An 11,644-nucleotide genomic window follows, 5' to 3' on the forward strand; every position below is an offset into this window, starting at 1 on the left:
AGCCTTGATCAAGTTAGCTGGAGAGAGAGAGAGAGAGAGAGAGAGAGAGAGAGAGAGAGAGAGAGAGAGAGAGAGTTAATGTAGAAAGAGCGAGAGAGGCCACGGTGAGAGGGAGGAGCTACGGATTGGGATCACCCAGGGTGGCATTCGAAAGTGGGAGCTTGTCCTTCAATGTCTTCTGTTGCCAGCGGTGTCTGTTGCTGTAGCAGCAACCAACGGAGCAGTGGGTATTTGAGTAAAAAAAAATGCTCTGTTTTGGTTTGCTAAAAATAGTGGCAGGGTGCATGCATTGAGCTGTGCACCTGGGCTGTTTCCATGGAGGAGGGAGGTGATACTTTTTGGTGTTGGATGGCTGAGGAAAACCGATGTGAGCTAATATTGTGGTGTTGGTAGCGCATTATTTTACCATGGACTAAGGCGGTGTACACAAGTAGGTGGTAGAAGGAGACGTGGGAGAGGGGCTGTGTAGCTTGGAGTTTTCTTTTCCTACAAGAGGAATAAACGTAACTATATATATATAGGATTGAAAACAAAACCTTAGAGATGAGAGAAAGAGGCGTGCATGCAGTGTGAACGAAAATGATGGAGCCATGCATGCATAGAAACCTACACGACATGGAGTTTGCTTGATCTCACGGCTTGGGCTTTTGGGTAATTGGATAGGGTCCATAAAAAGAATTTTAACATAAATATCAAACTCAAAGAAAAACACAATTTACAAAAAGAGAGATTTTAGGCCTGTAATCTACTTAAAAAAACATATTTAAAAAGTCAAATAAACTTTTCATATAAATAATTTTTTTTTAATTAAAACCGCTTGACATTGGATCCGGGTGTTACAATTCACAACATATATTAAGATTTGACTATCAAAATTGTATTATCTCACTTAATTTTTTTAAAACTTTTTTCATCAGTCATAAATAAATTTATAAGGTGGAAGTATCAATTTTTGATAAGTTATTAAAAATTTGGTACTTTAGCGTGTAAGGTACAAAAATCCTAATAATTTGTGGTTCAAAACCTAACTTTTTTAAAAAAAAAAATTTCCCTAAAAAGATATTTGGGAAAAGCTCCCTTGCTGCAAGGGTGGTACCGCCTGAGTGTACCGTTCAAATAAAAAATGTATACTTGTTTTTATTTAATAATTAAGAAAATAATTTTAAATATATTGATATATTTTTTTATTTAATAATTAAAATAATTAAGAAAGTGACCTAAAAAAATGTAAAAAAAATTGAAAAAAAAATTACTAAAAAGTACGGCCAGCGGTATGAATGGGGCGGCATATAGCCGGACCCAAAATACTTATATATTCAGTATCAGATTCCAAGGTCTTAAGGCTTAAAGCTATAGCTTTTAGAAAGGAATGGAGTGATAATTTTCAGAAGGTGGATTACCGACTATGGTCTCAACTCTAAACAGTAAACAGAGTCGCACTCTTTCTTTCCCTTTCAATTACTCCATACTGTTGCTGACTTGCGAGAATGTGAGAAACCCTCTACGTACTGACTAGTCTGCAGAGGGACAATAGGGACAGCGAAAGGGAAGCGATAGTGTTTGAATGGATCGATGCAGAGAGCTTGATTCGTACAAAAGAGCAGCAACACGCTTACAACCTCCACAGGTGCTATAAAAATCATTTGCTCTCCTTTTCATACCCCTTCGATCTTTTTTCTTTTTTGAAGTCTGCCTCCCCCTTGCCCTGTGGGTAGCGTGTAGCTGTAGAAACTAACAACAAAGTCCTAGTTCTTCGACTGTTCGGATGCAAAGAAAGAACGTAAGAAAGAACAGAACATACACAGGGCATTATGTGCCTCGGAAAAGAGCGAGGCTCGGATCAGCTCCTACCCCGCTCTCTATAATTCCGTGTTTCGGTTTTCAATCCCGAGACCCCAAAGTGGCAAAAAGAAAATAGAAAGGAAAGCAAACTAGAATTTTATTCACTTTTTTTTTTTCCTCAAGAAAGATGGGGGAAAAATAAAGATAGAAATAGGGTTTGTTTGTTAGATACTACATGGGTTTGAGTGTATGGGGTTGTCTGTGAACAGTGGAAAAGTATGCCGTTCCATAAAGAGTCGGACCATACCCTTTGCCTTTCATCTTTTACCAAACAGATCGCCCATAAAGTATCTAGGTCTATGCACTCAATGGCCTCTTCTTCTCACAAATCCAACCAAGATTACAAGCTAAAAGCAGGAGAAGATGAAGGAGGAGACTGGCTTGAGCTCGGGTTAGGCTTAGGCTTTGGAACAGGTTGCAGGAAAGTAGAAGCTGAGCAAAGATCAAACCCAGTTTCAGGCCATCTAACATCAGCAGCAGCATCTTCTTCTTCACTACCGTTGCAAACCAACCAGCAGATAGGGTTAGGATTAGGGTTGGAGTTACAGTCTGGTTTAGGTTTAGGGTTTGAAAACGAGGGTGTCAGGCATGTGGGTTTACTGGCGCCGTCTATTAGTAATTATCAGGACTTGTCGTGGCCAGATCATTGTTATCATTATAATCAGTACTATGATAACGATGAGTATCATTATAATGGTGTAGTGCAGCCATCATGGCCATGGCACTCGGATCCAGCTGGTGCCTTCCTTGGCCTGCATGACTTGCAAATGCCGGTTCCCAATGATTCTCATAATTACTCCACCAGAAGACCCCATTCTGGCTTGTGGTTTTCCCTCCGCTCCTCAACTAACCGGTGAGTGAGCACGTTTTTTCTCATACCCATCATTAGCACCAGTATAATAAGTCTTCTTTTATTACCCCCACCCAGCCTCTCTTGTTTTTTTTTTTTTTTTTTCTCGTGACTTTCTTTCCAGGGAAGTGGTGGGTCTCTCTCTCTCTCTCTCCCCTTCAAACACTCTTTAACTCTCTTTGTTGAGTATGGATAATTAGCATGTACATGTGCCGATTAATATATATCCTCGGTCGGGTTATCGTTACCCACTCTTCGTATGTTCTTATCATCTTTCTCTTCATTTTCTTTATTTTTTCATGTTCTTCATTTCATGTTACTCTCTGGCATACAGTACAGACATGCATACCTACTTCGGGGTAGGATTAAGATGTCTTGAACTGAACATACACTCAGCAGAGAGAGCATTGGTTATGGTTTATTAATTAACTCATTCGATTCTGTTTTTTTCGAAAATATATGGTGAACAAATACTCTCTGTCAGTGCGGCCCGAGCATTGAAAATTGCGAACACAAAAATAGAAGAGTTAAAAATAAGGTTTTCTTTTTATAAATACGGTAGATTTCAGAAAAACTATGATAAGTACTTTTATGATTCTGCCGCTAGCTGCTGTCTCACTCGCGCTCTCTCTCTCTCTCTCAATATTTGTTTTTGTTTTGGTAATTGGCTTGTGTTTTATCTGTTGTCATGAGCAGGGATGGGGAAGCGTTGCCTCAAATACCGAAGGCGTATATTAGAGTGAAGTAAGTGGTGCACGTTAGAATCATACATGATCATATCAACGTCTCGTTTTTTCTTCTTACCTAATGATGGTGTTCAGTGCAATGAGTGGAAAATAAAAGCTGACGTTACTTTTCGTTTTTGGTTTTTCCTGGCAACCTTCTTTTTTCTGGTTTGAATGAAAGGGACGAGAACGTGACGGTTTTCATGGTTAAAAAGTACCTGGTTACAAAGCTTGGTCTCTCCAACGAGGCGGAGGTAACTTCTCTCTCTTCAGATCTCTCTCTCCCCGATTGTATTCGTCATATTTCTAATAATGACTAAGATAATGAAAGCAAAGCATGCATGAAAGTGATTGTTGTTTTAGTGAGATGACAAGCTAGCGCTCTCATTACGTGGGTCTGGCCTGTTGAGTGAATGCTACCTGTCTTTGCAGACGGTGCAGGCCCTGGCCATCCCCATGCAAATCTACCCATTTTTTATTTATGGAAAGTTAGGGTTTTGACGAATGAATGGGCAGTGTGAACTATATATAGTCCTGGCCATGGTGTCCCCTGACATGCTTCTCAGGTCGATTCACTAGCTCCCATTTTCATTTGGTCATTTGGTTAGCTAGGCAGTCAGTTCATACTCACTCAAACACATGAGCACACAAAAACCCACACACCGGCCTGATCTGCTCTTAATGGTTCATATCTTAGCTTGATCTTTACTTAAAGAGAAGCGGCGATTTCAGTTTCTTGGTGTTCTGAAAATGTATGGAAAACTGCAACCTAGTTCAGTAGTTGAAAGATGCATGTTTTCAGGTCTTGGCCAGGGTTCCTGAGAGTTCAGCAGCTTGGAAATATGCAGAATACATTAAATAATTAATTTAATAATGAAAAGAGGATCATTCGGAATCCTATATAATCAGATCCTTTTAACCAAGTTCTTTTGCCTCGGATATCAGTTTATTTTATTTTATTAGAGGTGTGTCATTCATATATTTGAAGTTGCCTTTTATATATACATCTTTTGTCTGTGGAGCAGAAGAATCCTATATATCGTTTGAAGCTCACCCAAGACGTACTATACATATTTTTTAATTACTTTTTAGCAAATATTATTGCCCATTAATGGCCAATTAAGGAATACATATATACTTATAATTACTGATCAAAGAAGAACAATTGCATGACATTATATATATATATGGAAAAATATAGTTGCAAGCGCAATTGTGTACTAATCTGTGCATCAATATGATGTGATTGGTCAAAAAGTAGATTTTATTGAAAACAGTGTTAATTTAAATTTTAAGTATGAATGAATCAGTATTGGTACACAGATTAGTATGCGATTGTACTTGTATATAACAAAACTCTATATATATATATATATATGAACGACTTTATTTCATAAATATTGCTTATAATTAATATCTAGGCCCAGAAATACTCGTTGATCCACCATCTGCTTTTACATGATCGAATCCCTTGGCTAGCCTTTACGAAATGTTTTCAGGCAATTACAGTATTAATTATCTGGTATTTTGCTTGTAATTTTGGTGGTCTTTTAGCTAGAAATCTGTTGAATAGAATCCTTAATTGCATAAGCTGACGAAAAGGTGAGAAAAGCGAAATTAAAGAACAGTAGTACTAGTGTTTCCTAGGATACCGTAAATCACGACAATCAAAATATATGATGAATTAGCATTGTGATCAGCCGAAATCTGAAAAAAAAGAACAACTTTTCATGATTTCAGTTGCATGTTAGAAATGGGGTGAGGTGATTGATCACACCTCTTGATCACTTGTCTTTTTTGTCATCCAATGTTGATTCCAACGGTATAAATGAAGTCAGCCTTCATGCCTGCATAACACCCACTACCTCTCTTATATGTTTATGCTATTTCATAGCATATATGCTGTAGGTGACCGTCCGGCGCCTGTATATATATATGAACATGCAATAAAATACTTGGTACGTACTCTGAAGATCAATATATATATATTGATTAACCCAAAGAAATAAATTTTATTAAAAGGAAAAAAATAAAAATAAAAGAAGAGGTTGGCATGCTAGCAGGTAATATTGTCACTTGAGCTCATGCATGGACTACTACTCTCTTGACATGGGTACTGATATGAATGATTCATTACTGCAGATTGATATATCGTGCATGGGGCAGAACTTGTTGCATACACAAACTTTGAAAGAAGTAAGGGATGCAGTTTGGGTTCCTAGATTGTTAGAATCTGTAAATTCAACAATATTGTCACTTGAGGACTACTCTCTTGACATGTCTTCTAAACATTTGATGTCTTTACATTATGAAAGAAGATCGTATTAATGAACGGATCATCATCATCAGCTTATCTAGGTTTCTTGCTTGCATGCCTGCCTTTGTTAATGTTCGATCCTGTCGATCGTTTGATCATCATCATCAGTAGTTAAATGATCATAGCTAGTATTCATGTACATGATATACCTATGTTTTATTCAGCAGTTAATCATGTATGTTTAATTTGGATTGAGCCCTTAAATTGTATCGTACGTACGTTTTGATCTTTACATTACAATTGATCGAGGATCGGAAGGGTTAATTAATAAATTCTGAACAGGCTCGTCTATATTAATGGCTAGCTTCGTGTTCTAGTGATCATCTTAATGAATTGAATGATCAGTCTGACATCATATATATATATATATAGAGAGAGAGAGAGACACACACACACACACGACATTAGTTATACTTACACTACAACAAAAATCATTTTTTGGGATGAAATTGCTTTGAGACGAATTGGAAATCGTCCCAAAAAGTGAGATTTTGGAATGAAATTTGAATTTCGTTCCAAAATAACGACGAAATGCCAGACCGTTCGAACGCGTTCCAACGCTATTCTTAGGAACGAAATTTTTTGTCCCAAATAAGTTAACCGTTCAATCGTTAATGATTAACCATTTGAACGTTTAATTGTTACCGTTTGAACGTAATATTGGCGCGATAGGTAAAATTATTTTAGAGGAAAATTGAAAAACCTTTCGAACGGTAAATTATAAACGTTAGAATGATGCATATTCACCGTTCAAACGTTATTTGAAGCGTTCGAACGTAGTACCGTTCGAACGGTAAGTTAATACCGTTCGAACGTATTAACTGAAAATTAATACCCTTTCCTAATTAATCCAAATTTCATGATAATAAATATTATTTAAATACAATATTCGGTATTAATTATATTAAATATAATAATTAATTCAATTATAATATATTTTAACTGTTAAATATATTAAATGCAGTATATTTAATGCGCTTATATATTATTAAACACTATATATTATATTTAATTAAAATATATTATACTATTGAATATTATATAGTATATAGTATAAGTTATATTATATAGTATAATTAATATAATATAGACTACTATATACATGAAACTATGTTCATGTATTTATATAACATATATATTATATGTGATATTAACTAATATATATATATATATATTTAATAGTATATGTATTACATGACTTGTTTAGTATATTTTTCATATTATATTGCAGTTAGGCTAATTAGATGATATTCTCTATTCTAACACTATAAATGAAACTATATATACTCAATTTTAGTTTTTGTATCGTTATAATACACTCTAATTGCTAGTAGTATAGATGACACTATATATAATAGTAGATATCCTATTATTAAATAATATTATAATAATAATATAATATAATAAACACTATATATATATATATGCATGTGATACATATAACCCTATGCTATGATACCATATATATGTTATATATAATAGGTTAATATATGTACTTGACTATAATACTAGATGTAATATGATATTTTATTATATATATGTTACTAAACTATATAATATATGTTTGATTATATATTATATAGTTATATTATTATGTCTCTAAACTATAGTATATTTACAAGTTATTATATTTAAAGGTATAGTGCAAAAAAAATACAATAAGCAACATTTTAATTTGACGTTTGAACAGTTTAAAATAACCGTTCAAACGTATAAGAAAACGTTCGAACGTTTAATTAAAGGGGGAAAATTTTCCCGCTAATCTATTTGACGTTCAAACGTTCATTAAATAACCGTTCGAACGTCAATGTTCTACATTTACACGACATAACCACACAATCTCGCACTCGTTTCAGTCGACTTCCAGTCGCTCCCACGCTCATTTTCTTTCAACCAACGCTATTATTCTTCAATCCAGCCCTCAAATATTACTAATTTCTATCAACGTCTGTTCAAAACTGTAGATATTATTGGATAAAAATAAATATCTTAAGGTAATTTTCATGAATATTATTGGGTAAAAATATTTTGAGTTGATTTTTATAGATATTATTAGATAAAAATATCTTAAGTTGATTTTTTTGTAGATACTATTGGATAGAATATTATGAGATAATCTTTTATAGATATTTTGGGTAAGAGAAAACTACACTCAACTCTCAACTCCAGCCTCATCTTTTCCATATCTCATCGATAAGTATCTCTAGCCACCTCTCCCCACGAAATTATCTTCATTTACACTTTCCATTGAAAGAATATCAAACACTCCCTCTCAGATAGCTTTTAGGAGGTCTTTTGCACACCCATTTCGAAGCTTTTTTCCTCGTGGTCGCACTTGAAGTTTTATAAGAAATGCGGAAATCGAGATCTTGTTACAGGACCTGAAGGAGAATCAGGAGCTGATCAACTAGACACAGTTGACTAAGCGACGGTGCGACGTCAATGTTAATATAGTAGTTAACGTAAATTACTACTTGTATAATGGAGTTGCATCTTTAGTATTTTTTGGATCATAACCATTTTGGACTAGTGTCGTGATCTACTCAATGGGTCTTTATGTATGAAGTATGTTTTAAGCATTTGGGATATTTTCAATTTGGTGCATAGTATTGCTAAAGAAAAAAATTATCCGCTGCGAATATTGCATAATGTTAGATGCATGTTAGGAACATTGCATCTTCTATATCATGAACGGGGGCAGGTAATCTTGTGTTGCATGTCTCGATGCTTTAAATGTCCGTCCGATCCCAAACGGAATTTAGGGGCGTCACAATGACCGTAAATGTTGAGGTTTTCGGAGGTTGAAGACGACTGTAATCTGGAATTAATCCATTCAAATGGTATTTGTGTGCCGTTCGAACGTATGTCCTTAGATCAAACGGTGACTAGCACCGTTTGAACGTTATGTTGGTCAGTGTTAACATAATTAATACTTTAAATGCAGGAATTGAATTAAAAATTAATTATTTATAATCTACATTTAATAATACTTAAATACTTAAAAGATTAAAGTAATCAAATGAGAATGAATTAAATTACAAATCATCTAAGATTTAATAATACTTAAATATTTAATAGTTGAATTATTCAACTATAGGTTAATACAAATAGTTTTGTTTTAATAACACAAAAATACTTCTTTGAATTAATAAAATGAATTTTAAATAAAATACAAATAATCTAGATTTAATAATACTTAAATACTTAAAAGTTAAAAGTAATCAAATGAATTTGAATTAAAATATAAATTTATATTTTATATTAAAATATGAATTTGAATTTCTATAAACAAAACAAATAGATCAAAATTGAAGATTACTCATCATGCAGGCTCAAAATATTTCCACCGCCTCTTTAAGAAATTGGTATTGTTATTCTTTTATTTGTATATAGTTAACTGAATATATGAATCATAATAACTTTATATCTTAACAAATCTTTATTATAGCAAGATTCAGATGCCAATTATGATTTGACAAAATTATATGCTGCATCACATACTAATCGTAATGGAGAGTGGAGTCATCTTGATGCCCGTGAAAATTATGTAAGTATTATAATTTATTTTAAATAAATATATTTGAATATTTATGATGATATTAACTCTTTATCTTATGTGTAGGATAAAATGGTTACCCTGCGTGCTGAATCTGCGTCAGATCAAAATTCCTCAAATAATGATGTTGAGATTTTTACACAAGTTATGGGTGAACGTTCAGAATATTTGAGGGGTTTGGGTCACTGTGTAAAACCTCCTCCCCCTTCCTCTTCTTCCGGGTCTGCCTCTATAGCGCAAGAGAATGTGAATCGCAGAATTGAAGAATTGGTTGCAAAACAACAAGAGTTAGAGGCTCAATTGGCGAGACAAGGAGACATGGAGATGTGCCTCAAACAACATGAAGAAGAACAAGCAGAGTTCAGGAGAGATATGCAACTCCAAATGCAACAGCTTATGCAACAGTACAGGCCTCCAACCAACTGATGGTTTTTTACGTCTAGCTTATGACATTATCTAATTATGTATAAACAATGCTAGTATCATGGTTATTTATTTCTTCGCATTTATTATAAAACTTTTGTGAGTAATTAAACAGTTCCTAATTTATGTTTTTCAAATATTATGGATGTATATTTAGTTTTTTTTTATAATTATTAGTTTAAATAAAAATAATATCCGTTCGAACGACCGTGTCACGTTTGAACATTAATGGGTAGGCCGTTCAAACGATAATGCACCATTTAAACATTAATGACCAAACCGTTCGAACGATACCAAATGCTCAAAAAAACGTTCAAACACAGGTCATTATCATAGCGTTCGAACATTCATCAGCACTGTTCGATCTCTTCTACCGTTTGATCTGTTCCTTTAACGTTCGAACGTAATTCTATTGATCGTTTGAACGTATCTGATAACCGTTCAAAAGATACATTAACATTCGAACGGTAACTGAGAAGCATTCGAACGCCATTCTGGAACGAATTTTAACTGTGACAAAAAAGGTCATCGTTCGAATGGTATTGAACGGTCAATTTCAAAATCGTTCCAAAAGATATATTTTGGGACGAAATTGTGATTTTCGTCCCAATATATCTTCTGGGACAGTGATGTTGGGACAACCTTAAGATGAAATTTTCTCGTCCCAAAAAATCTTTTGGGACGAAATCTATATATTTTGGGACAAAAATTTTCGACCCAAAAAATGTTTTTTGTTGTAGTGTTACTAATTTCATGATAAGTTGGATCAGTCACTACTACATAATTTTGATTTTGTGACGGATGAAACCGTCATTGAAAATAACCAAACTCACTAAAAATGTATTGTGACTTTGAAATCATCACCGCGAACGTCAGTTAAAAGGCGTCACAAAAAATAATTGGTGACGGTTTGCAGCAAAATCCTTAAAGCTCTAGTTATAAGTTATCCATCACTCAAGTGTTTTGAAGATCAATTGATTTAAAAAATGTAACTTGACAATTCTTATTCATGTATATCCAATATTTTTCAACCCCTAGGTAGCTCAGATTTGGCTTTGCTCAAGTACTGCTACCAACTAAAGATCAAGTCTTAAGTAAGCTAGGTGTATGACAAGGATCATAATTGGATCGTAAGAGAAAAGCCTGTGTGCCACCTAGGCGGTACTGTCCAATTGTACTCTTCAGGAATTTTTTTTATTTAGTGATTAAGAAAGTGATTTTAAGTATATTGATATATTTTTTTTACTTAATAATTAAAAAAGTAATTAAAAAAAGTAAAAAAAAAAAAAATCAACTGGACAACACGTCTAGTAGTATGATCCAGGTGGCATAGTAGTGTAATTGCACGACATTATAATTTTGGTTTAAATAGTGAGTTGATATGATTTATGAACAACAGTGAAATTATTTATAAATAGTAGTGACATAATTTGAGTTAAAATATTTTATAGAATTTTAAAAAATAAGAGAAAAAAAGTTGAATAAAAGTATTGTTATAATATGATTTTTCAATAATATTTATTTTTAGATTTGAATTGTTTTTTGTATTTTGTTTGGAAGTTTGAAAAATTTGTAATAATTAGAAGAAAAAGTTGAATATTTAAAATTGAAAAGCGTGTGATTGTGGTATTTTAATATTGAGATGAGATGAAAACTTATTTCTATCCAAACCAAGCCTTATTTATTCTAAGGATTGGCTTAAGTGGTCAGGACTTAGGTTATGTTTGGACATTATGAGAATTTTAAAAACTTATCGTAATTTCATTCTCAAACATAAAACATTTTTCAATTTTAGATTTTTAATTTTTCTTTTAATTATTATCTAATTATTGTTCAAACACAAAAGACAATATAACTTTTATAAGCTTCAAAACAAAATTAATATTAAAAAATTATATTAAAAATTTATTAGCTTTTTAATATTTATATTT

At 33.3% G+C, this 11,644-nt stretch overlaps 1 protein-coding gene across 2 annotated transcripts; it reads left to right on the forward strand.

Moving 5' to 3' along the window:
• The first annotated feature begins 1,330 nt into the window (after nt 1–1,330).
• LOC122295724 lies at nt 1,331–5,938 on the forward strand. 2 transcript variants are annotated; one of them, XM_043104827.1, is made up of 4 exons: nt 1,331–2,695; nt 3,389–3,436; nt 3,599–3,671; nt 5,560–5,938. In XM_043104827.1, the coding sequence occupies exons 1-4, from the start codon at nt 2,061–2,063 to the stop codon at nt 5,743–5,745; spliced, it is 942 nt and encodes a 313-aa protein (XP_042960761.1). In that variant the 5' UTR covers nt 1,331–2,060; the 3' UTR covers nt 5,746–5,938. The 2 variants fall into 2 exon arrangements, 1 of the variants encoding a protein (XP_042960761.1); XR_006238234.1 differs by having other exon boundaries at nt 1,333–1,627.
• The last annotated feature ends 5,706 nt before the right edge of the window (nt 5,939–11,644 follow it).

This window comes from Carya illinoinensis, chromosome 15 (assembly GCF_018687715.1).
Source record: "Carya illinoinensis cultivar Pawnee chromosome 15, C.illinoinensisPawnee_v1, whole genome shotgun sequence".
Lineage (NCBI taxonomy): Eukaryota > Viridiplantae > Streptophyta > Magnoliopsida > Fagales > Juglandaceae > Carya > Carya illinoinensis.

Excerpts from the sequence above, each read along its gene's own strand:
- LOC122295724 (XM_043104827.1), top strand. The coding sequence starts at position 2,061 with ATGCCGTTCCATAAAGAGTCGGACCATACCCTTTGCCTTTCATCTTTT. Across the intron at positions 2,696-3,388 it reads CTCCGCTCCTCAACTAACCG|GGATGGGGAAGCGTTGCCTC; the intron begins GTGAGTGAGCAC and ends TGTCATGAGCAG. Across the intron at positions 3,437-3,598 it reads AAGGCGTATATTAGAGTGAA|GGACGAGAACGTGACGGTTT; the intron begins GTAAGTGGTGCA and ends TTTGAATGAAAG.